This window comes from Symphodus melops (genome assembly GCF_947650265.1).
Source record: "Symphodus melops genome assembly, chromosome: 22".
NCBI lineage: Eukaryota > Metazoa > Chordata > Actinopteri > Labriformes > Labridae > Symphodus > Symphodus melops.
The window spans coordinates 19124077-19148619 of NC_136712.1; the positions used below are offsets into that span (position 1 = coordinate 19124077).

The 24543-nt window shown below is 46.5% G+C and overlaps 3 protein-coding genes and 1 long non-coding RNA gene across 8 annotated transcripts in view; 3 read left to right on the forward strand and 1 right to left on the reverse strand.

Annotated features, from left to right (window-relative positions):
* dennd5b (DENN/MADD domain containing 5B) overlaps positions 1-4716 on the forward strand; it is a 19709-nt gene extending 14993 nt beyond the window's left edge. The window contains exons 14-20 of one of the 2 annotated variants that reach the window (XM_079334667.1): positions 103-144; positions 472-590; positions 684-871; positions 984-1066; positions 1216-1342; positions 1444-1618; positions 1813-4716. In XM_079334667.1, coding sequence (XP_079190793.1) covers positions 103-144; positions 472-590; positions 684-871; positions 984-1066; positions 1216-1342; positions 1444-1618; positions 1813-1996 — 918 coding nt within the window. In that variant the 3' untranslated portion in view covers positions 1997-4716. The remainder of the gene's footprint in view (positions 1-102; positions 145-471; positions 591-683; positions 872-983; positions 1067-1215; positions 1343-1443; positions 1619-1812) is intronic. The other variant, XM_079334668.1, reaches the window with a different exon arrangement.
* Positions 4717-6254: 1538 nt separating this feature from the next.
* On the forward strand, positions 6255-10036 carry LOC306818052 (SIN3-HDAC complex-associated factor-like). The gene is made up of 6 exons (XM_079335418.1): positions 6255-6421; positions 8186-8313; positions 8437-8536; positions 8644-8758; positions 9043-9193; positions 9413-10036. Exons 2-6 carry the CDS (start codon positions 8186-8188, stop codon positions 9750-9752), a joined length of 834 nt encoding a protein of 277 aa, XP_079191544.1. The 5' UTR covers positions 6255-6421; the 3' UTR covers positions 9753-10036.
* A 2693-nt stretch (positions 10037-12729) lies between these two features.
* The window catches only part of LOC306818058, a 92903-nt gene continuing 81089 nt past the window's right edge, over positions 12730-24543 (reverse strand). The window contains exon 2 of the long non-coding RNA XR_013778124.1: positions 12730-13344. This is a non-coding gene — a long non-coding RNA (uncharacterized lncRNA). The remainder of the gene's footprint in view (positions 13345-24543) is intronic.
* Positions 16434-23929, forward strand: caprin2 (caprin family member 2). 4 transcript variants are annotated; one of them, XM_079334960.1, is made up of 21 exons: positions 16434-16579; positions 17100-17322; positions 17391-17453; positions 17537-17623; positions 17813-18051; positions 18135-18217; positions 18656-18769; positions 18848-18888; positions 18976-19206; positions 19706-19744; positions 19879-20007; positions 20093-20175; positions 20573-20624; positions 20705-20815; positions 20887-20973; positions 21049-21177; positions 21567-21705; positions 21779-21940; positions 22154-22215; positions 22723-22774; positions 22854-23929. In XM_079334960.1, the coding sequence occupies exons 2-21, from the start codon at positions 17113-17115 to the stop codon at positions 23426-23428; spliced, it is 2688 nt and encodes an 895-aa protein (XP_079191086.1). In that variant the 5' UTR covers positions 16434-16579; positions 17100-17112; the 3' UTR covers positions 23429-23929. The 4 variants fall into 4 exon arrangements, with proteins under 4 accessions (XP_079191086.1, XP_079191089.1, XP_079191087.1 ...); XM_079334963.1 differs by having other exon boundaries at positions 21779-21880; XM_079334961.1 differs by having other exon boundaries at positions 21576-21705.

Sequence of the window (24543 nt, forward strand, 5' to 3'; positions counted from 1 at the left end):
CCCCCCCGTCACTCTGCATGTTTGTTTTTTTTCTCGTTGTTGGTTTTGTTTGTCTGATTCATGTTTTGTCCGTCCGTGTCTTAACGAGTCTTTCCATCTCAGTCTGCTTTCAGGCCTCACACGCACATCTCAGCCTTGTTCAAGGTTAGACCTCATCAGCCATGTCCCATCATGCACTTTGTTTATTTGGGGGGGGGGGGGGGTGCTTCTGTAACCCTGCAGTCAGCCTAGTGATCGATTGGATTTAGCTCTAGGTCGTCTGCTTAGACCCACGGCCGCTGTGACGAGGACGAGAGCCTCCGTACACGGGCCGCACAACATAACCGTGACCTGTCAGGCAAACGGCGGCGTCCCCGGACAAACCTTTCAGATCGGGGCCGTTGGATCTCCTCGCGGTGATGTCGTGCGCCCCCCGGAGGTCATACAGCGTGTTTGTAACGAGCCTGGTTTCTCTCTCCTCCTCGTGTTCAGTGTCAGAATCTGGGGAAGCTGACCACGGTGCAGCTCGGTCACGACAACGCCGGCCTCCTCGCCAAATGGCTGGTCGACTGCGTGATGGTTCGTAACGAGATCACAGGACACACGTACAGGTGAGTGAACACGGGACACGGACGAGAGACGATTAAACAGCGGAGCAACCTCCGACAATTCTCGTGTGTCTCGTTGACTCCGCCCCCACGCAGGTTTCCGTGCGGCCGCTGGCTCGGTAAGGGCGTGGACGACGGCAGTCTGGAGCGCGTGCTGATTGGTGAGCTGGCGTTGCCGAGCGCAGAGGAGGATTCTGGGAGAGGCTGCCGGACGCCCCCGCTGCAGCGCTCGCCATCTCAGACCAGACGCATCAGCATCACGTCAATGTCTGCACGAGGATCCAGTGAGTATGAGTCAAACGTTATCTGAGAGTGAAACGCTCCGACCCCGGACGACTCATGACCCTGTTTACCCGTGTAAACGTGTAACGTGTAAACGTGTGTTTCCCGTGGCAGAGCCGACGTCCGCTCAGATCCAGGAGGCGATCGGAGAGGCCGTGAACAACATCATCAAACATTTCCACAAACCGGAGAAAGAGGTGAGTGATCGTTCAGAGGAACCCTCCAAACAAACAGAAACACTGCACTGCTCCAAACGTGACGGGTCATGTGACTGTGTGCACGGCGCTGTGACCTGTGACCTTTGACCTGCAGCGTGCATGACGTCCTGTGTGTGTTCTTCGTGCAGAGAGGCAGTCTGACCGTCCTGCTGTGTGGAGAGAACAGTTTGGTCGCAGCTCTCGAACAGTTCTTCCACCACGGATTCAAGTCCGCCCGCCTTTTCCAGAAGACCGTGTTCGTGTGGGACTTTGTGGGTGAGTGAGGAGCGACAGCGCCCCCTGCTGCTGCTGATCTGCTCGCCGTTGTTCCCGAACAGCAGACGGTTTGATCGGTGCCCTCTCTTCTCCCTCTGCAGAAAAAGCCGTCGCCTACATGGAGTCGGCCGACCAGATGGGAGACTTGCAGGAGACGGCGGAGCCCCTGGGGATGACCTGTCAATCACTCTGTCACTATGTCAACGCCATCAACTCCACCCGGAGAAACATCGGCAAGGACGGCAAGTTCCAGCTGCTCGTCTGCCTCGGAGCCAGGTTGGTTTACAGGACGTAATCACGAGAATGAACCTCGAGCAGGAGGGATTTAATCCCTGTGATCGGTGCACGACTGGCTGCACGCCACTGCCGCCGTCTCTGTGCACGTGCTGGTTGATGGAGACGGTTGGAGGTCGTGCTCAGGCACAGAATGTAAATAACTGATCATGTTGCGGCCTTTTTGTGTGCTGCAGGGACCGGCTGCTGCCTCAGTGGCTCCCCCTGCTGGTGGAGTGCCCGGTGATCCTGAGGATGTACGAGGACACGGCGCTGCTCAGAGACCGCACAACCGTCAACAGCCTCATCGGAGTTGTGGAGACGCTGCACGACTTCGCCATCACACTGGAGGCCTCGCTGGTCAAAGGCATCGACCTTTAGCACCGAGCGGGCACCGACAGGACGCTGACCTCGCTGACCACCAGCTTCACACGCTCAGCCGAGAGCCTCTGGTTTTAAACGTGTCTCCAGGATGAGGAGGAAGGAAAAAGTATGGCTGCTTTAAGTTAGAAGAATGTGCTTTGGAGACAGTATTACTCCCCAACCTGAATCAAATCCAAAGCAGGGATTTATCGCGCAAATGTCGAGAACAAATCCGCCCTTTTTTTCCGCTGCAACGTATAAATCCATTAACATAAAAGTTGCTGCAGAAACGATAGCCATCGATGTATTCAAGTGTTTGGACTCTCAGATGAAGCCTGCTGGTTCCTTCTCGAGATATAATCCTTTAGAAACACATAAAAGGTATAAAATGACTTTTATTTTAAAGGATCAAACGGCTGCTCTTTGAATGTTTTTAACAAACTCCAGGTAACCGTGAACGTGCTGGGGACTACTTTCTGCAGCGGAGGGATCCCTGTAATTCTTAAGTCATTTTAAAAATACTCAAAGCGACGCTTATCCCCAGCTCATTATTCTGCACGTTGATTCTCAAACTTAAACCAACCAGGACAGAGAGTGTGAGGAGAGGGAACGTTTATGAGTATGCTTGGAAACATCGAACAGTATTGCACGCTGGTTTGACCAGATAGAAGACGGCCAAACTTGACTTGTGGTCGTTTAAACTTTAAGTAGCAGCAGCCCAAGTTACCCTGCGCGTTAGCTGTGTAGCTTAGCCTTTCTTCAGTAGGTACGACTCGTTTAACTGTGATGAATTCTCTTTCCTGCCTGCAATTTCACCGCCGTCATCCCGTCGTTAGCGTTAGCGTTAGCATTAGCGAGCACGCCCTGCGGGAAGTGGACGGGTGTTACTGATGGAGCTGAAGATTCACCAGCTCTCCATGCCTCTCTGTCTTTGACTCATGTTGGGCCTTTTCTCCGCTCTCAGCCTGCCGATGAACTTTAAAAAAAAAAAAAAAACTGATCTCAGCGATGCGGCTCCGAGGAGATGAACCCGAGGCTGCACTGACATTCCCGTTAAACGTCAGCCATCGACCTGGCTGTTTGAAACTGTGTCCAAGCGAGTGCATGTCGGAGAATGTGTGACTCAAATGTGTGTGTGTGTGTTTTCCCTGATTTTATTTTTCTATCTTCACATTTAAAGTTGTAAAGGGATCCACTGGTTTCTGACGTGTACTGTAACACTGTGTGATCATTTATACAGCACACCTTCATTTAAGAACTAGCTAGCTAACTAGCTAGCTAACTAGCTATCTTTCCCGCCACGATAGGTGAAATTTGTTACGTGCAAGCTTCCTCCTCTGCTTAAACGCAAATTGTTCTTACAGAGTAGTTATGGAGTCGGCTGTCCTTGCTTGACTTACAGCAAGAAGGTTCAGTAACATAAATATTCTTTCAGCCCTTTTTTGTCGAGAACATCTGCTGTATTACAAACTGAGCTTTGGGGGGCAGATCTAAGGTTATTATTGAGATAGAAAAAAAGTGAAACAAATACGTGACCATCTAAATAAAAACAAACAGATTTCACTCTAACAGTACGACAATTAAAAATTGAATTGCGCGGTTCAGATTGCTGCAGTTACAGTTTGTCGCCACAGGTGTCAGCACAGAGAACAAAACGGAGACTGGAAATGTTTTGACTTCACGTTGGAAACTTTTTGGTTTTAATCTCTGGTTAAAGTTTGTAAATTAAACAACTTTTCTTGTGGTCATTTAGGGAATTTTTGCTCAAAGAAAAAGTTTGTGACTCTGAATTAAAGTCGGAAACACTGGAACAGAAACGCTTCTCGATGACAGCCGGGCTCAGAATACGCAGAAACTGAACATGTGCAAGTTCTTTTGTCCACGTCGATAAGATGAGATGTGTGATGTTATAAAATGCTGTAGCTATTTAAACTTACTGTAAATTCCCACATGCCCTGAATGCAACACGATCACTCTGATTGGTGATGTTAAAATTCAAACAGCTCCGGAAAAACACAAACTGCCTTTTTTTTTTTTCTTTCTTTGCAGAACCACTTTTTTTTGGAAGTTTTTTGTCCCCACCTTTAGTTTTTATCTGGCTGAGAGATTTTATAACCACTGCTGCCACTTTCCTCCGTCTGACAAACGGTGTAAATATCCGGATTAGTGCATGTCGCTGTGTAGACTGTGTCGAGTCCCGCGGTGGTCTTTGAATCTGTAAACACATAATGCCTGTTTCACGGTTAGTTTGAACGTCTTTATTTTGTATATTTATTAATTTAGTGTTAATCCATTGAAAGCAGTGCTGTGAATTGAAGGTTAATAACGCCTGTAGGCTTGGAAGAACTGGAACTGTTGATGTTTTTAAAGCCACTATTCCCTCGTCATTGTGTTTTAGTTTTTAACCCTTTGTGCTCCCTCGGCCCTGAAGCACGAGGACAGATTCGTCCGTCTTGTCCTGGATGTTTTCTGTGTTCAGACTCTTTACATGTCAGACTTCTGGAGGAGAACTTTAACTGTGGACGGCTGACGTCGCTCTTGTCAGACTCACTGTGGATTTGTTACATGAACATGGGCGTGAGGAGTGGTTTAAACCCTGAGTGGATCTGCTCTGTTCTTCGGACTGTGATGGGAAAAAACGCCAGCGGACGAAAAGAGTTTCAAGTCTTTGCTGGACGGATTATCTCTGTTCTGATATTTATTATGCCTATTTCAATAAAAACACGCTGTGTGTTCAAGGTGATGTGTGTGTGTCATTAAACTAAACATAATGCAGGTACAGTGTGTCCAAAAAAACCAGAGCTGTCAGCATTGAAGAGTGACTCGCGATTAATCTCTTATTTTGTCCCTTCAGTCTCCCCGTAGATGGTGGTTCTCAGTGTCTCCCTGTATTTATTTTGTCCCTTCAGACTCTCCATCTTCTATATGAAATTATTAAGCTATAGCCTCTGGCAGAAATACAAACGAAGAAGGCCAGTTATTTTTAAGAACATTTCAGTAAATTAAACAGACATAAATAATTGAACTAAGGGATGAAATAATTATTAAATGTATACGTCTCTGATTAAAATATTTAAAAATAAAATAAAATAAAATAATCGAAAATCTGCTTAAAAAGCCTGAAAACCTGAAGTGTAAACGGAGCCACCTCCTGGTCGCTTTCCCGCACTGCAGCCTCTTCATAGCAACTGGCTGCACATTTTCTTCCCGCGTAAATCCCTATATGGGCATCACAGTGTGTCCACACGGGCAGACGTCACAGCTGTATGCAAATCTGCAAATCGCACTGATTGAAAAAAAACAATCAGAAAATGGTGGCGCGGGACTCTGGCAGAGCGCATGCGTGGAATGTTCTACTACGGGCACGCTGGCTGCATCAAATAAACTACAGTGAGCGGCCGCCGCACCGGAAGTAGGTGATCCTTCTTTCAAAATAATTCATTACAATCTCAGAAAACCTTTTCGAAACAGGAACTTTATGGATAATATTTAAGTGTTATTTACTTAACACTTAACACTATAAATCAGTGAATGTTGTATTTGTTTTGGACTGTTTGAAAAAAAAAAAAAGATACACAAAAGTAAGTTTTTACAACTTTTGGAGTTGAATTTTGAAATGTCTAATATTTTCTTTTAATAAACATCTGAAGTTTGACAATTACAACATGTGACGCTTGCAGAAGTTAGTCACGTTTGTTCACAATTGTATTACCCTCCACTTGCACACATGTTGTGTATGTTGCGCACACAATAGTATTTTATTTTGCACCTATCTTGTGCTCACAAGCTATATTTGAGTTTGTATTACACATTTCCTTTTTGTTTGTCTAAAGTGCTGGAATACTTTTTTGAGACTTCAGGATATTTAGTTTCCCTGGTGGAAAATACTTGGAAAGTGCATGGCAAGAAATAAATGGATTTTGATTCTGAACTAACGTAAAAATATGTATTTGTAAACTCTATGTTTTATTCGTATGGAAAGTGTTGTTTAAAGATAATGTATTGAACCATTCAGCATCTAAAACATGTGTTTACTCATTAGGATGAATTAGCCTAATGTGGGACACCAAAGCTCCAGTGGATGAGGGTCTTCCTCAAACAAACCAATAAAACTAAAGGTTCACCCAAGTTGTGACGTCGCGTGATCAAAATAACATGACTTCTGAAATGTAGACAAACAGGAACTGTAGATTTAACAAAGGAGCACTTTCTCATCACGATAACAGGATAGTTTAGATAATGATGAACTGAATAAATAACGCTTTCAATTTTATTTTGAAACTGGAACCGGAAGTCGCCTCATCACCTCTGCGCATTGACGCTTTGGCGGGTAACGTTTTAACCGAAGTCTTCATTGTTGTTACGTTGAATGAGCGACTCTTCTTCCTTTAAACAGACCAGTGTTTGGAGTTTACCTGACAGGTGTGTCTCATCCACAGCAAGGTAAGAATGTTTCTCCCACGCGCGTGCAGAGTAAGCGTGTTTTTATTTTTTGTTACGTCGATGTATGGTGGCGTGCGTGAAAGTTACCGGGGGAATGGTTTTGGTTTCACGGTCTCACGTGGCGTCACGATGACCGCCTGTTACCTGCAAAACTCAGACACCTGAGAGGAGACGAAGGAGCGCGTGCAGCAGTTTGCGTCCCGTCTCGTGGGCTTTTTGAGCGTGTTTGTTTTTCGTGCCGGTGTGTGCGTCGTGAAAGCGGAGCTTCACTTTGTTGTCAGGGTGGGTGGGTGTGTTTCCTGCGTCACTGTCCGGCCCCCCTTCACAACTCAAACACACAGAAACCACCTGAAACCTGCAGACTTTGGGTTTTTAAACTCTCGGGACCATCAGGCGTCCTCTACCTGTGGACTAAAGAAGCGAGCGCGTGCGGTGCTGACACTTTTGCTGCTCGCGTGCTTCCGTTTGCTCAGCATCCATTGTTGCACATGGAGCGAGCTGCAGGTCTCTGTCACAGCTCGAGGAGAGCTGTGGGATGTGTGTGAGGGATATTTGGAGTGTTTACAATCTGATGGATTCAATTAAACACTGCCTTCCTTTTCCGTGTTGGTCTGCAGGACGCACGTGCGTGTGTGCGCGCGCGTGTGTGTCCACTTTTATCCACTTTGTGGTCTCATTCAGACGGTTCTGCAGCCCCCCCCCCTCCTCCTCTCTGCCATGTGCTATGGAGCCTTTAGCCTGAACGCAGTTACACAATCACCGCACATCACGCTGCACATCACATGAAGCTGTTTTCTCTCGTGCGGCGTGAAATAAAAACATCAAACATCAACAACTTTTTACGTGATTTTAATATTTCTGTAGTTTGTAAAATACAGAACGTGTCTGTTTGTGGGTCGATTTAAACGGCTGTATCTCAATTTAAATGCAGGATAGTGTGTCTCTCTCTCTCTCTCTCTATATATATATATATATCTATATATCTATATCTCTCTCTCTCTATATATATATATATATATATATATAATGTGGATCAGCATGTTGAGTTTGCATCAGCACCACTGTTACATAAGAGGCAGCGGGGCCGCGCACTTCCTCCCGTCGTGATGCTCACACTGATAACCTGCAACACACACACACACACACACACACACACACACACACACACACACACACACACACAACCCCCTCCCCTCTTTCTCTCCCCTCCTCCACAGAGGCAGGAGGGGGGTCGGCTTAAATGGCAAATGACGTAAATGCGCACATTACGCACAGACTTTATATGTTGAGGCAGAAAACACCGAATAATGATGTTTCTTGATGTCTGTTATTTTAATGATCTGTTTAGATGGGGAGAACTGAAACTTTGAAAAGGTGCATCTGTTTAATAAGATGTGATCAGGAGATGAATGAGTCCACATGTCACCTTTTTGTGCCCAGGAGTTTAAAATAAAAAACCAAGAAGGTCCCAGTGTTATTAAAACGGGTATCAATATCACATTCTTGTGATTGACTGAACTGTTACCTTTAGTTTATTTTATAACTTACCGGTACATATGAACTTTAAACGGGCAGTTTGAATGTACTTTCCTTTTTAAAGAATGTTCCTATGGATTTTTTTTATATCCATTGGTGGGAAGACAAAAGCAGATTTTTAGTTTTTTTTATTATTTATTATTGTCTGGTGAAACTTCCAGGTCATCTGTCAGAGGGGGAAAGCTCGTTTACGTTGCTAATTGACTTTTTATTTTTCTGTCGCTGTAGATGTTTAACTTCCACAAGCCGAAGATGTACCGGAGCATCGACGGCTGCTGCATCTGCAGAGCCAAGTCGTCCAGCTCGCGCTTCACCGACAGCAACCGCTACGAGATGAATTTCAAGAGCTGCTTCGGGTGAGTGACATGTTTACCACCAAGAGAGGAAGAAAAGAATCGAGCCATGATAGGCCGAGGGAACAACACACCTGCAACCACATTTCTGCAGCGCAGGTTGTCATAGTCTTCGTGTCCCTGCAGGTTGGGTGAGATGCGTTGCGGAGACATCTGTAACGCCTGTGTCCTCCTGGTGAAGAGATGGAAAAAACTTCCAGCGGGATCCAAGAAGAACTGGAATCATGTGAGGACGCCGTCTGTCACGTGATCTTCGTCCGTCTGAGTGCAGCGTTGTGGCTCTCATCGCTCAGCTGTAAAACTTTGTTTCTGGTTTTTTTTTTTTTTTTAAAGGTGGTCGATGCAAAAGCCGGATCGAGCATGAAGGCCACGCTGAGGACGAAGAAGCTGAAGAAGAAGCTGAGGCCGAAACAGATCAGTCGAGTGCAGAGCGAGCTCAAGAGAAACAGTAAGCTCGTGAAGTCTCCAGGTGTCTGCACCTGCAGCAGATGCATCTCTGACATTGGAGGTTCAACCTTCAGTCTGTTTCCTCTGTCCTTGCTTCCTTCTGTGCATCCTTTGAGGGGAAGCATAGGACTCGAGGAAAAGACAGAATTTTAATGTGCCACTGTATTTGCAGTACCCTTATTTGACCAGAAGATGGCAGTCATTGCCCCTCTTCTCGTCCGTCAGGCGTCTGTTGACGTTTCTGTGCAGATATTTAATGATCTCTGACGTTTGTGTCTCCGACAGACTCGGACGCTCACAGCACCACATCCAGCGCCTCGCCTGCTCAGTCACCCACCTACAGCAACCAATCAGACGAAGGCTCTGACATGGAGCTTTCCCATGGCCCCGCCCCTTCCCAGGCGTTCTCCTTCCTGGACCTGACCTACTGGAAAAGGTAAGGAACCAAACGCCTGAACCGTCAAACTGTAGCGAAGTATCTCAGGGTCAACTCTTCTTATCCAGGTACATCGCCATGGTAACTGATGCTGAACGACTAACCCGCTGTGTTCTGGCGAAGAGCTCGACCAATCAGATCTCTGCTCATCTGCCTCTACACAATGAATCTTTGATTTATCTTTTGCAAACTGACAGAAGCGTGTGTTCCTGTGTCCAGACAGAAAGTGTGCTGCGGCATCGTGTACAAAGGTCGCTACGGAGAAATCATCATCGACCCACACCTGTTCAAACCCTGCTGTCAGAGGAAGCCGGACCTGCAGGAGGAGGAGGAGGAGGAGGAGGAAGGAGGGGAGATCGTAGAGGAGGACATGCAGCCGCAACAAGAGAAGGAGGAGGAAGGAGGGGAGATGGCTGGAGAGGAGGAAGAGGAGGACATGCAGAAGCAACAGGAGGTCGAAGGTGGAGAGAAGGATGAAGGACAGGATGTTGTGAGCGCATCAACGTCTTCAGTTTCCAAACATGAGGAGGAGGAGGAGCTGAGAGAAGGAGCCCGGTGATGTCTTCCTCAAGGACCAAAAAGACACTGACGTGCAACACTCGACCAAACACACTCACGCTCTGCTGCTGACAGGAAGTTGAACCATGGAGTCAGGTTTGGCTGTTCCATCCAGAGAAACACACATGAAGCGAATCTTCAAGGTGATCACAGACACAATAATGAACTGAAGCTTATCAAAGCTTCGTACACTTGGATTCTTTTCAACACCACGTGATCTCGTGTGCTTTAAGAAGCTTTCATATTAAAAGTCAAATAATTAATCAAACGCTGCAACCAGCAAACGAGGTAGCAAACGCCTTCAAAATGTCCCCAATATGTTGGCAACGTTTAAGTGCTTTACATTGCCAATGTTCTTGTGCACTTCAGACGGCGTGCAGGAGTCGGGTCCCGTGTCCACCAAGCGTTTCTTCTTTTTTTTTCTGAGCACCAGTGGTGTTGTTTTTTTTCAGATGTTGTCAATGAGTAGAGAGCGTTCGCAGCATGAAGCATGATTTTTTTTTTTTTTTTTTTTCCCAGAGCGCTCTGCCTTTTTTGTGCGTCTGCTCCGAGAGCTCGAGTTAAAACTTTTTTTTTTTTTTTTAGAAAGGTGCTTCTTGGCATCAGCAGCGCTTGATGTCTGATATTCCCTGTATTTTTTTCCCCCTACGGATCGTGTCATGTTCCCACATCACTCTGCTCCTGATCAGGAAATAAACGATGTCAAATAAACATGCCGTAAAAAGTAACGTTGTCAGTTCACGTGCTCCTGAGTGCACTTTCACCTGGTGGACACGGGACCTTAGATGGAATTTATGTTCTTTAAAAACTAGGAATAAACCAGTGTTGGACTTCTATTTTTCTCACCATGGTACCAAAACAGTTAAATTAATACTCGCACCCTATCTAAGTTTGAACGTCTGTTGTCATGACAACCCTATCACCAACTATTTGTATGATTTGGTGAAACGTTTCAGCCATTTTTTTTTTCTTATGAGTCTCGGAGTGTTTGACTTCTGGCTCGACGTGCAAACTGTTTAAAATCATCACTGTCGATGTCTTGAAAGTGAGGTTCATCGTTAAAGATCAAAACGTTAAGTCGACCCCCCCCAATGTTCAGCGTCCCTCCTGTTCCAGCCTACGTGAGGCTTTAGTTTTCCCTCTGTACATGTTGCGTGCACCTCGTCAGATTCCAGACACGGTCACAATGACGTCTCTCCGGCTGAGCTCTGCAAAGCTGTTAGCAGGAAGACGTTCATCACAGAGGATTCAGGAAAGGAGCTTTTCACCGCTGCGTGGTCGGAGGACAGAGCGGGAGATTTCCCCCGAACCCGTCACAGCTAGTTTTGTGTTTTTTGGACAGTTTTACATGATGCAGCTATCACACACAGGGACATAACAACCGAGCGTCTCCTCCGCTGATGTTTGGGAAATCCTTCCTCGTTTTTTTTTTTTGTAAATTTTGTTTGTTTTTCTCCGATGGCGCCTGAACAGGATCCTCGGACTTGTTCTGTCTTCAGTGTCTTGGTTTGCGATGAGATTCTGTATTTTTGTAAATACTAAGTTTGTCTTGAAATGCTGGATTATTGAATGCTGCATGGAAACCTGAAGACCTCTGAATGAACCCTTTACTCGTAGGATGGAGCCATACGATGGACAGCAACAGATTGCTGTTTTTTCTTCCACACTCAAAAACACGAATGTTTCTCGAATTAATGTTTCTATTTTTTTCTCTTAATAAGGATCCGAACTTGACAAAGATGTGTGTATAGCCTGGGAAGACCCGAACTCTGCACAGAACAAATAACATTTGAGCATCTTCGGCTTAAAACAACTATGAACTTTAAACATCAGATAGCGTCATGCAGCTAACGTCACGTAGCCAATGTAACAGCTAACGTCACGAAAGCTAATCCATATAGCTAATATAATGCAGCTAATCCATGTAGCTAACATAATGCAGCTAATCCATGTAGCTAGCATAATGCAGCTAATCCATGTAGCTAGCATAATGCAGCTATCGTCACGTAGCCAACGTAACAGCTAACATCACGAAAGCTAATTCATATAGCTAACATAATGCTGCTAATCCATGTAGCTAACATAATGCAGCTAATCCATGTAGCTAGCATAATGCAGCTATCGTCACATAGCCAAAGTAACAGCTAACGTCTCTAAGGTAACATAACACAACTAATCCATGTAGCTAGCATAATGCAGCTATCGTCACATAGCCAAAGTAACAGCTAACGTCTCTAAGGTAACAGAACACAACTAATCCATGTAGCTAACGTAACGCAGCTTACGTCACTGTTAGCTGCAGCCGTAACGTTATTTCAGGATTCCGTCCCGGAGTTGAATTCAAAACATTTCCTCGATTTTCACCCTTAAGGTTCAGTTAGAGGATGATGTGTTTCAATGTACGTGTTCCCCATTTTAAGTCAAGAGGTTGTTACTGACGTGCACATTATGGCGCTCTGTTTTTATTTTAGATTTCTTTGGGACCAATTCCAACACAGGTCAAGGTTTTTTTCCCCCACTCAGATATGTTGAAGAAAATTCTCATTTATATTATTTTGGCCAGACTTTAAGTTCTCCTTGAATCAGGGCAGAAAATCACCAGCAGGAACAATATGACACCTGTAAATGTTGCATCTTAATGGAAGAACATGTGACATTATCTAAATAAATATCATTTATTTTAATAAATCATTATAAATATCTACATGCAATGTAAAGCTACAAGCTAACTAAAGAGCGCTAACACAGCATGGGTGACTGCAACTCAAGCCAAGGACGATTGAGTCCGCTGCTTGTGTTTGACTCCTTCATGCGAACACGAGTGGAGAGGGGTTGGAGGTGTGTCACTGGAGGAGAGCGCATGCTTCAGTATGCAGGAGGTGTGGCCTAACCGCAGTTTGTTTTGGTTTCATGCCGGAGCTCATCAGCGACATCTAGTGGATCAAAGTCTCACATCCGTCGTTTAAAATATTACAAGCAAAACGCAACACGAGAGGAATGTATCCGTACCAAAAAGTCTTCCCTGTCGTCCTCGTTCGTCCGTGTCTCTGTTCAGTCTGTAAATAATCGAAGATGATGTAAAAACAAGTTGAAGGTAAAAGCATAACTCGATGTTCAAGAAGCAGCTGACGTATAAAATACTGTAAAGACAGAATAAGCTTCATAAACCCTCAGGAAGATTTTGGAAACAACAGACTAAAAACGTGTTTTCGCTCTTCAGCAGCTTTTTATGAAGAGGCTCGGGAGCCTGTTATATAAATCCTCACAGCTGTTTACGCTTTGTAGATAATGTGACTTCCTCTAGTGTTATACTTTTGAGTTTGAAGCCTGCTGATCTTTAAATTGGTGTTCTGCGGCTTTTTGTTCATCTCACTTTTTCCTCCACTGAATCTTTTTCCCTGGCTAAGTTTGTCACGTGACGTACAGCTTTAATATATTTTTATTTTACATATATTAATAAATGTGAACCAGCATTTATCCCTTTTATGCCTTGATGTGTAAGTTTAATTGTTTCAGGTAGATTTCTGGCTGCTAATGTGTAAATAGATTTTAAAGGTCACATATTCAAAATCCTCTTCTCCATGTTCCTCTCACTCTTAACGTGTCTAACCCTCCAATGAGGAGGAAACTCCATCCTCTCCGTCTTCTGCCTGCTCAAACAGGCCGTTTGGAGATGTTCCCTTCATGACATCACAAAGGGCAGTAGCCCCTCCCCCAGGTGGGTGACACTCCCACAGCTAGGTGTTTGTTCTGCCCTCTGAGTCTGCCTTCTCACCGTAAACAATAGGACATGGAGCCAGAAAGCAGCGAGTACACCCGAGCCCTTCCAGAGAGGGGGCGTGGTCAGACACAGCTCATTTACATATTTAAAGCTACAGACAGAAACAGCCTGTTCTGAGCAGGGCTGAAATAGAGGGGTTTATAGACATGATCAAATACAGGATCAGAGTGGATTTACAACACACTTCACACACATGAAGAGGAGCTCTGACACTGATTTCACCTGAAGAAGAGGAGATCATGTGACCTTTAAGACATTACAGACACCTGAAACATTTTCTTAGCATTTTTTGTTGTCATTTTAAAAGATTCAAAGACAGTATGCGCTAAAACTTTCTCTTTGCTTTTCTCTTTTTTTTCTTGTCCAAAAACGGATTAGTAAGCTTATATAAGAACACAGAGTCAAATCAAATTAATGGATGTATGTCCTTTTCGGGCTTCCGTAGACAGACGTTTATTTTTATAGAAAGTAGTAATAAAGTTTTGGGGTTTTGCTGGAGCTTTAATCTGCCATCGGTGACACATTTCTCCTCTCTACTTTAGGAGTTCTGTCATATGAGGGGGTGAACGTGTCAAAATGTGTATTTATTAACTTATTATAGTTTCAATGCATTGACATTATTTTTCTTGTGTATTTCAGGATGTCTGCACAATGCTGCCGTGTAAACAGAACACAGTCAAAAAGATTGTCCTAAAACTTTAAACGTATTTAACACTAGTAGTTTAGAGGGATTTTGTGTAAATATCCATCAAATGTCTTTTTCTTTGTTTGATTAGTAATGACATCAGCATGAGATGTTTCTGTGCATAAAGTTTATTTTGCAGAAAGAGATGCACTTCAGTTCATTTCTAAAGACAAAGTCTGTATTTTTATACACTCCTGTAATTTTATGTTCAATAAATGTCTTCACGTTTGATTACATGCTTCATATTATATTCTTATGTTTCAAAGGAGCAACACTGTGTATGTAAGTCTGGCTCCTAGTGGTGAAAGTTGGTACTGCAGTCCAAATCCAAAACAAAACCTAAATTCCATCAGATGCATATTTGGTCTGTCGTCGCTTCGTCTCAGCTGCAGCAGTCCAGAGCCGTCCGGACCAGATAAACAAATCTTCTATTTCCACACGGATGCTGGAGCTCGGCGCATCAATTTACCACAGAAAAGATCGAGTGAGACATGAAGTCATGCATCAAAAAAACATTAAAACATTTTGTATTTGTAAACGGGTTGTATTTATGAATAAAATCCTCAGTTTTAAACATTGAGAAAAAAAATATGTAAATCTGTTAAATTAGTGCAGGGATTCCTTTGTCTCTGCACAGAGCAGACACTCAATGTACACGCAGAGGCAACAGCCTGGGGGCCGAGACCATTAGGGGGCCCCTGAGGGCTCATGAACTTAAGCCATAGCAGTGACCCATCTGACAGCTCTCACTCTCGTTGCCCTGCCTTATTTATGTTTGCCAATTAAAGTCAACAAAGAAAATAAGATCAATCTATTGGAGAGAAAACAATAACAGTAATTCTTTCAATAGCTCGATGGGCTGTGAAACTGATTTGACCTTCTGGGATAAATAAAGTTGTCTGAAAACAGTAAAGAGTAAAATAAAGAAGAAGAGGAGTAATATTCAAAGAGACAGGCAGAAATGATGATGATGAACGTTGGTTCGTTGGAGAGCCCCCAATGGATTTTTGAAACATGGAGAGAGGTTAGAACGCAGAAAGCTTTACAGACCCATGCAGAGCTGGCTAAACACTGAAGCTACAGTGTCCACCACATGCTGAGCTGGCTAAACACTGAAGCTACAGTGTCCACCACATGCAGAGCTGGCTAAACACTGAAGCTACAGTGTCCACCACATGCAGAGCTGGCTAAACACTGAAGCTACAGTGTCCACCACATGCTGAGCTGGCTAAACACTGAAGCTACAGTGTCCACCACATGCTGAGCTGGCTAAACACTGAAGCTACAGTGTCCACCACATGCTGAGCTGGCTAAACACTGAAGCTACAGTGTCCACCACATGCAGAGCTGGCTAAACACTGAAGCTACAGTGTCTCTACATGCAGAGCTTGCTAAACACTGAAGCTACAGTGTCTCTACATGCAGAGCTAGCTAAACACTGAAGCTACAGTGTCTCTACATGCAGAGCTGGCTAAACACTGAAGCTACAGTGTCTCTACATGCAGAGCTGGCTAAACACTGAAGCTACAGTGTCCACCACATGCAGAGCTGGCTAAACACTGAAGCTACAGTGTCCACCACATGCAGAGCTGGCTAAACACTGAAGCTACAGTGTCCACCACATGCAGAGCTGGCTAAACACTGAAGCTACAGTGTCCACCACATGCAGAGCTGGCTAAACACTGAAGCTACAGTGTCCACCACATGCTGAGCTGGCTAAACACTGAAGCTACAGTGTCCATCACATGCAGAGCTGGCTAAACACTGAAGCTACAGTGTCCACCACATGCAGAGCTGTGTGAGCGTCCACTCTAGAGAGGAGGGGGCGGGGCGTTAGAAAAACTAAGCCAGTAGTAATTTTTTTAAAAAGATAACAAGGGGAATTTTCAACCAGTTCTCCAAATAACAATAAAATATATTTTCATTTTTCCTTCGTAATTTTTGCCCTTGTTCGGATTCTTCTCTTCCTCAAATAAAGACAAGAGAGGAAACATTTAATCAAAACTAAAAAATCTAATTGTTTGTTTCTCACTTGCCTCTCTGGGCTTCCATAGATGATGACTAAGCAAATGTAAAGAAGAAATATCTAATTAACCACACGTATAAAAGGCATAAGGTCCTTTTTCAGAACATTTAAATAAAGTGACTCAGTTTTGGTGGTCAGAGTCATGTGTGACAGGTGCCAGACCCGGATGTGCTCGCGGCTGGATTTGTGTGTGCGCTCGTGAGGGTATATAAAGGTGTGAGCTGAGTTCTCGCGTGGCCTCTGCGAGCTCAACATCAGTGTCGGAGAGGGGTCGCTCAGTTTCGGGGATCTTCGGATGTTCAAGCGGCTCTCTTGAAGGGATTTAACGCGCACGAGGTGAGGGCGGATGTTTTGGTCCGCGTGGCGTTTGTTTGAAATAAAACACCGACGTAAAACTTAAATAAAAAAATGCATCTGAAATGATGAGTCTGCACTTTTAAATCGGTGCCATGTCAGGGTGTTCCACTGAAGTTTGTGTGAATGTTTTCATGGCTGCTTGACATTTCTTCAGGGAATTATTGCGTGCCAGCTCTTTAATTATTCTTTAAATGCCGCTTAAACACATTATTTGAGAAGAATGACTCGTGCATCACGTGCATGCATGGGTATTTAGCTCCCACAAAACGCTGCCCTGTCCCTGCATGGTGTTTGTGTTCTCAGCAGCTGCTTTCCTGATTGATCCAGAGAGAGCACGCTGCTCGGTAGCCGACATAAATGCACTGTCACGGGGTTGGCTGCTGCCCAAACTGGGCTGCCTCCAATCTCCAATCTGTGTTCCAACACTCCTCTCGGTACCTGCAGCGTTTGTCTCCTCTGCAGCGTCACGCTTCACATGTTTGCATGTCTGTACTTCTAGTGTGGAGCTCAACATGGTGCAGCTGTCTCCCTCCCCTCCCCTGGATGTCACCCCTCCACCTGAGCGCTCAGAGGAGGGGCAGGACAGACACCAGGACCCAGTGGGCTCGCCTCGTGGCCCGTACACCCTGGAGGTCTCCACAGCCTACCACGACTACGATAACTACATAGAAGACGGTCTCATCTGCCTCAAACACAAAGTCCGCAACCTTGAGAAAAAGAAGGTAGGAGAGAGACGGCGCCAATATGAACTAAATGAGGCGTCTGATTTCTGACGTGTCTTTACCCACAGCTGAAACTCGAAGACTACAAGACGAGGCTGACCCGGGGCGACGTGCTGAACAAGGATCAGATGGTCAGAACCAGCCATGTGTTCATAGAAAGGAAGCGATCTTGTGAGTGTTTGGGGTTATGGGGTATTCATTCTTTGTTTTGCAGGCGGCTGTGGAAAAATATGAAGAGGTCCAACATAACCTGGGATTTGCACGGGAGCTGCACAAAACTCTGGACAGCCTGACTCAGAGCGTAAGTCTTACTAAACTCTAAATGTGACGCCATCTTGTCTCTTCTTACAAAACCAACTTAGTTGGAGCATCAGAGACGATGGCAGTCTGGATGTAAGGAACTCAAAGGTCATAAAACTGAATCTGAAAGTTCAGATCTGTGTGTGAACAGTCATCGAGTCTTAAATAAACGGTTTCCAAACTGCTGCAGCTGCTGAGAGCTCAGAAGAAGGCGGAGAAGAAGGAGCAGTTAGCCAAGATGGAGGCGGAGAGGAGGCGTGTGAGCACCGTGCTCCAGGTGCAGCACGTCCTGCACAGCATGCAGCAGGAACACGTCAGGAGAGACCTGCTGTCCGGACACAACCAGGCTCCTCGCGTCCCCGCCCAGCAGCTGCACAGCCTGAGTCAGCTCGCCACCCTGCTGGGAGTCCAGAGGGACAGCAGGCTGAGGTGAGTAACAGCAGAACTCCCAGTCTGACTCTGAGCTGGTCTCCGGTCTCCTCCGTGATCCTCCTCCGTCTTCTGTGTTGTAGTTTAGTGGCGCAGATGGAGCGAGCGGCTCTGGCCTACATGGATCTGCTGGAGGGGAACGACAAACCAGTGGCTGGATCCACATGTGAGTGTGTAAATACTTAGCATCCATCCCGTCAGGCTGCAGACTGAACTGGGCTGCTGAAAGGCCCAGTGACTGGGCCCTCCACACATGTCAGTGATACTGTATTGGTTATGATTTTTAAACTGGTTCTGATAATTCATGAGTTTTTACCGGACCCTCGCGCGCTCTTGAGGACTAAAGTCTCTGTGCATGTGCCACTAAAGCACTAGTCGATGGATTTTCCCAGGAAATGGCTGAATGGCCAACGGGTGCAAGCGCTCGACAAAGGCTGACGGGACTTTTATAAAGAACGGGCAAAAAAAAAATTAGTAACGCTGCGAATGTGTACATACAAAATAAATGTGACGACTGAAACGACGAGCATACAGCCACAAAAAATAACTCCTTAACCGAAGAGATCAGTTGAATCTGTGTTTTTGTTATTTTGAATCTGTCCAGTTAAGCTGCTGAAAGAGGAGCTGAGCAAACTGTTGAAGTGCAAGTACTTCAGCGTTCTTCCTCCTCCAGCCAACAAGCCTGCAGAGGTGCTGCTGAGCTCAACCAATCACAGCAGTAAGAGCGTCCCGATGACATCACTCTAAACACTTTACCTGCTTTAGATTCATTCTTCTTCTGTTTTGCTTCTTGCAGCCACGTCAAAGTCCAAACCAGATGAAGTTTCAAAGACCGAGGTGAGCTCAGTGTGCACATGTTCGACCGCTCTGTGAGCCTGTAAGCATGCTCCAGGATCCACTGATGCTCTGTTGGTGATATGGCAGTTTTTTAACAGACTGTACCTGACTGACGCAGAGACTCCTCCTCACACGCAGAACTGGAAGGAGGACTTCCAGGCCACGAGTGAGCGGGAGCCTCCGGACAGCTGGGACACGGAGTTCTCTGAAGGAGCCACCTCGCCTCGACCCGCGGCCAACAAACCTTGGAGAGGAGCTGCGGCTTTCATCCCTAAAATCCCCGTCACCTCCAAGAATCCATCTGCAGACTGCAAACGGGTGAGGAGCCCAGCACGCCTTCTTTATCATCATTCTCCATCACTTCACCCAACTGTGTTTGTAGTTATGGTTCATTAAGACTCCAGAATAAAAAGAGGACAGCTGTCTACTTTGTGCTTAAAGAAAGCATAGTTGAATGTGCACAGAGTTCCTGCTCTTTCATTTAATTTGGGCTCTTACATAGTTCCTCAAAAAGAGTCGGATTAGATTCTCCTCCGCCATTGTTGTCGACAAAGCTGACGTCAGAAGCCCCGCCCCTCCGTGATTTGATTTGGTCGGAGAGGTGACACTGATGTATTTGATTCTTCTGATCTGAGAACGGAGACGGAACATTTTTCCTCCGCCGGCTGAAAACGCTGGTTTCATGCAGGAAGTGGTTACTGCTAACACAAACTGTTTTAATGCCCAGCGTCTCTCATTGGTCATTAGCGCTGCATGCTGGGAGCAAATGATCCTGCACAACACTCTGAATCAATGAATGCATGATTTTTCTCCCCAGAGAAAAGAGAGGAGAGCTAAAGGAGAGCAGCACAAGCTGGTGAGTCCCAAACCTCCGACTGAGCTGAGACTCTGGCACACAGACACCTGACTCTCTCTCTCTCTCTCTCTCTCTCTCTCTCTCTCTCTCTCTCTCTCTCTCTCTCTCTTCCCCCCCCCCCCCCCCGCCGTCAGGCCGTTCACATGGACACGCCCGTGGAGGTCTACAACTCTCCCTCTGCCTTACCCAAAGACCCGGTCCTGAGGAAGCAGCACCTGGAAGACCTCCTGACTCAGATCCACGGCTCCTTCAGCTTCATGCAGGTCGAGTTCAGCTGAAGACGAGCAGCTTCGGTTTGTCACTTTATTTTCAGCTGTGCAGGTTTTTAAAAGGATCGTCTCTGTTCAGGACTCCCTGCTGGACGGTGACAGCGCCCCCACTAAAGGCCCCCCCAGACTGAAGAGACGCCCGTCTGGACCTCCCTCTCCTCTGGGTAACTCTAAGCTCGTGTCGTTGTCTTCCTCGGCTCAGCTGCTCGTTATGTCCTTCCTGTGATCTGATTGGTCAGTGGTGATGCAGTTAGCAGAATAGAGCGCCACAGATGAATGTGATTCAACATTTGGTTAGCTCGACTTAGAAGCCCCTCTGCTCTCACAGACACTGGCTGTAACTCAGTTTCTCTTCTGTTCATGTTTGGAAGTATTTCTGTTTTTCAAAATAAAAGCCTGAGTTTGTAATTTATTTGACTTCATTTACACAAACGTATTCATGATTAGCTGGTAGCTAGCGCTGTCTTCCTCTCGACGTGTCGTGATAACCATTTTAATTTAACCTTCTTTTTTTTTTTTTAAACTTATCTTCTGCTCGTCTCTTTTCTCCCGACCCAGCGGCTCCATCTGACCCGAGAAGTTCAGCTGATGTCGTTCCCAAAGCGATGCATGTAAGCCGCCTTTTCCTTTTTCACTTGTTGACTTGTGTTGAACCCACTTGGGACTCGTCATGTCTTCGTCCTCCCCTCAGTCCACGCCGCTGCCTGCCAGGCTCCTGGAGCGCAAAGCCAGTCTAGCAAACGGGGACGAGTGCCTGGAGACCTGTGACCTGGACCTGTCCTCGACGACGGACCTGTCTCACGTAAGCTTCAGACCTTTCAGAGCGCGCTCGGCGGTTTTCAGCCGACGTTATTTAAAACGTCTTCTCTGCAGGAGTCTCCACAGTTCACGGAGAGAAAGAAGTTCGCTTCTCCACCGTTGTACCGCAGGGAGTCGAGCGTCTCTGTTGACATGACCACTGTGAGTAACATACCGTAACCCCCCCCCACCACCACCACCACCCCCCCCGTGGAAGTCTAACCTGTGCTCCTTCAGATGCCGGTGACTGACTCAGGGAAGCAGTCCCCCTGCAGCGGACTGGCGTCTCGCACTTCCACCCCCCCACTCGGACAGACTTTCTCTACACCGCCATCGAGACGGACTCAGTTTCAGAGCATCCAGTCGGTGAGTTCTGACAAAAACCAGCTCCGCCTCCTCGATGCCATCGAGCCCCAGCAACAGCCAATCACGTGGCTTCAAGTGTCCTCGTCATGTTAACTCTCAAACCGTGGTTGAATGTGCAACATGTGTGGAGGGGGGGGCGTGTCTCTGGAGGAGAGCTGAGGCTTCAGTGCAGAGGGGGGCGTGGCCTAAAGGCAGTTTGTTTTGGACGTCTGCTGTAAATGGATGTCTTTGTCTAAAAGCTGATGACGAACCTGCTGCTGTAAAACTACGTTTAATCCTCTATAAATATTTCGGAGTACAGATGGTCGTGGTCTCTGTGTCTTGGGGATTAATTCTCATAGTTCAGGTGACATTAAACCTGGTCTTGGATGTTTTGCTCGTCATCGTAGGTCTTTAAGGCGGGCGCCTCCGTGCCTCAGAATGGGGACTTCAAACCTGACTGTGCAGCGTTCGTGGAGCCCAGGTTCATCACTGCCAGCACCCAGACCCCCCCGGAGTTCGCTCCCTCAGAAGACGACTCGCAGCCCGGTACGTCTGTCTCATATTTAGGCTCCTTAAATAATCCAGGGTTGAGAGTTGGAGGCTCACTGTGTGTCTGTAGTTTACCCGTCAGATTACGCTGTGAGTCACAGCGGGCAGATCTACCTTTCCCCCGGCCAGTCGAGCGGCAGCGCGGCTCGATCCGGCAGAGGATCTTTCAGAGGTATGGCACGTGGAGGCAAAGGACCGGCACACGGCTTTCGCTCTTCTGGGTGGCACCGAGGTATCTATATCCTCCGCTTTTCTTCCATCTCTCAGGAGTTTCCCTCTTTGGCGTTTCCTCCTCTCTCTCTCTCTCTCTCTCTCTCTGTCTCTCGCTCTCTCTCTCCCCTCTCTCTTTGTCTTTCTCTCTCTCTCGCTCTCTCTCCCTCTCTCTCCGACGTGTGTGTTCAGTAGTTTGGATTGACCGGAAGCTTCTTGACTTTTTGTCTCTCAGGAGGATCCTACATCCCCCAGACTCACTTCAGGGACTCCGGCCCTCTTCTCTATGCTGCTCGAGTAAGTAACCACTTTGTCTCTGTAGGAGTGAGGTGCCTTGCTCAAGGGCATCAACAGTACTCAGTACTTTTTAACAAGCAGTCCCAGTTACATACTTGTTGTAGATCAGGATTGAGCTGGTGACCCCCCCCCCCCCCCACACACACAAGTCCTAACAGACTTATTGCTCTACTTTTCTTACTTTGGTGACTCTTTCACAATAAAAGCCTTTCAACACCATGAGAGGGGACTTTTATTGTGAAGGTTTTGTAGCACATTATTTCCTGCAGCTGATTTTCTTTAGTAATTTTTTTTTTTTTTTTTGCCTCATGAATGAACTTCATCAAATGTGCCTTGCCGTCATTTTATCACAGAGAGTTTGACTCGCGTCTGGGACACGCCCCCTAGTGGTCACTCTAAGAACTGTTTGTTTTTTTAAATCTCAGAGTGCTGGTGTGGTTTGCAGCTCTGAGGCTCAGTGGATATTTGTTGAGAGGACTAAACCTCTCGTCTGTGTTGTGTTTTTAGGACGCTGGTTACCATCACGGCTACAGACGAGGAGGGCGCCACAACACGAGCGGTATGCGTTTGATTCCGTTTGCTTTTAAACGTGCACAATGAAACATGGAGGTTTTAAAAGTAGCCGACTGTTTTTGCAGCCGCCTGGAGTGACTCGTCCCAGGTGAGCAGCCCGGACCGCGAGGGAACCTTTACCATCGTGGACTCGGGTCACGGGGATTCCCTGTCGGTCTCGACAGTGGAGGTCCCCCTGACCCCCCACGGCCAGCACCCTCCCGGCCTGCTCCCCATGCAGCTCTACCCGCTCTCGCAGCCTCTGCGAGTCGCCTTCACCGCCTCCCGCACCGCCAACTTCGCCCCGGGCAACCTGGACCAGCCAATCGTGTTCGACCAGCTGCACAGCAACCTGGGCGAGATGTACGACACCCACATCGGCCGCTTCACCTGCCCCGTCAACGGAACCTACGTCTTCATCTTCCACATCCTGAAGCTCGCCATCAACGTGCCGCTCTACATCAACCTCATGTGCAACGAGGAGGTGATGGTGTCGGCGTACGCCAACGACGGAGCCCCGGATCACGAGACGGCCAGCAACCACGCCATCCTGCCGCTCTTCCAAGGAGACCAGGTGTGGCTAAGGTTGCATCGCGGCGCCATCTATGGCAGCACCTGGAAGTACAGCACCTTCTCCGGCTTCCTGCTGTACCAGGACTGAACTCGTTCGGATCAAACGGCGCTCCTCCCTCCACGCGGACTGATGAGGATCACGCGGTCAGGCTGCATGCCAGTTCACTTTTTTTCACCTACAAACCCGTTTTGAAAAAGGTGCGTCTGCTGCCAAAAGATGAACACTGTGACTTCTTGAAGTTTACGACTGCACCTCGTTCTTCAGGGCGGCGCTCCCTGAGACGGACACACGAACGCCTCGCCTGCGACTCTGTGAGGTCACAGAGTTCACGGAGAACTTCGACGCACTGTTATGAGTTTGTGCCTTTTTTTTTTTTTTCCTTTTTGAATGGCCTTGGATGACTGATCAGATGTTACTGAGCTGAACGGATGAATAATTGTTGCCTCTCGCTGTGTGAATGTGACGCCGACGTGTTCTTGGTGGTGGGTGTGATGTGGTGTTGAACACTTGAGGCCGAATTGTTGCACGAACAGACGAATGTGGAGAGATGTGATCCCTCGATGTGCCTCAATAAAAGATGAGCAGTGACGTTTGGCTTCTTCATGATTTGATTTTATTGCAGCTTCTGCAGTTAAATCTGTAACTCTAAACTTTGTTTTACAGGCTCAGATCAGCCCAGATAACTTTTATAAATCAAAGCGTTCAGAGAGTGACATCACTTCCCCTCCTTTTAAAACCACAAGCAAACTGCACGACTTTCTAAAACTCGACCAATCCGACTGCAACACAAACATCTGTCACCATCATTTAACCAGCAAAGAGAAGATGCGTGCACCTTCTTACTTCACGCTGTCATAGAGCGTGCAGTCCTGCAGCAGCTGTGCCTCGCAGTGGAAAGGAATTAAACCATTCCTTTCTTCTGAAATGTTTTCAAGCAAAGAACTGTCAGCTTAAGGCGCTACAAAATTTCACAATTTGCATTTTTACACGTGAAATTCACAATGAAATGAAGCGTCAATGAAATATTGTAGTTTGAGTATTGAGAGCCCTAAAGAACAAACGCATGATTAACAGTTTGCTTTAATGTTTAACGTGTGTGAAAGATAAACTAAATGAATTCAGCTTCAATAATGAATCAATAATCAGCTTTAATAGCGTAAATAAAGTTCACGGCTGACATTAACTGAGACGTTTCTAACAGA

Bases quoted from the DNA above. Each gene is read 5' to 3' on its own strand.
- LOC306818052 (XM_079335418.1), top strand. From the start codon at position 8,186: ATGTTTAACTTCCACAAGCCGAAGATGTACCGGAGCATCGACGGCTGC. The intron at 8,759-9,042 runs GTAAGCTCGTGA...TGTCTCCGACAG, and splicing joins GAGCGAGCTCAAGAGAAACA to ACTCGGACGCTCACAGCACC. The intron at 9,194-9,412 runs GTAAGGAACCAA...TCCTGTGTCCAG, and splicing joins GACCTGACCTACTGGAAAAG to ACAGAAAGTGTGCTGCGGCA.
- caprin2 (XM_079334960.1), top strand. From the start codon at position 17,113: ATGGTGCAGCTGTCTCCCTCCCCTCCCCTGGATGTCACCCCTCCACCT. The intron at 19,745-19,878 runs GTGAGTCCCAAA...CCCCGCCGTCAG, and splicing joins AAGGAGAGCAGCACAAGCTG to GCCGTTCACATGGACACGCC. The intron at 20,625-20,704 runs GTAAGCCGCCTT...TCCTCCCCTCAG, and splicing joins TCGTTCCCAAAGCGATGCAT to TCCACGCCGCTGCCTGCCAG.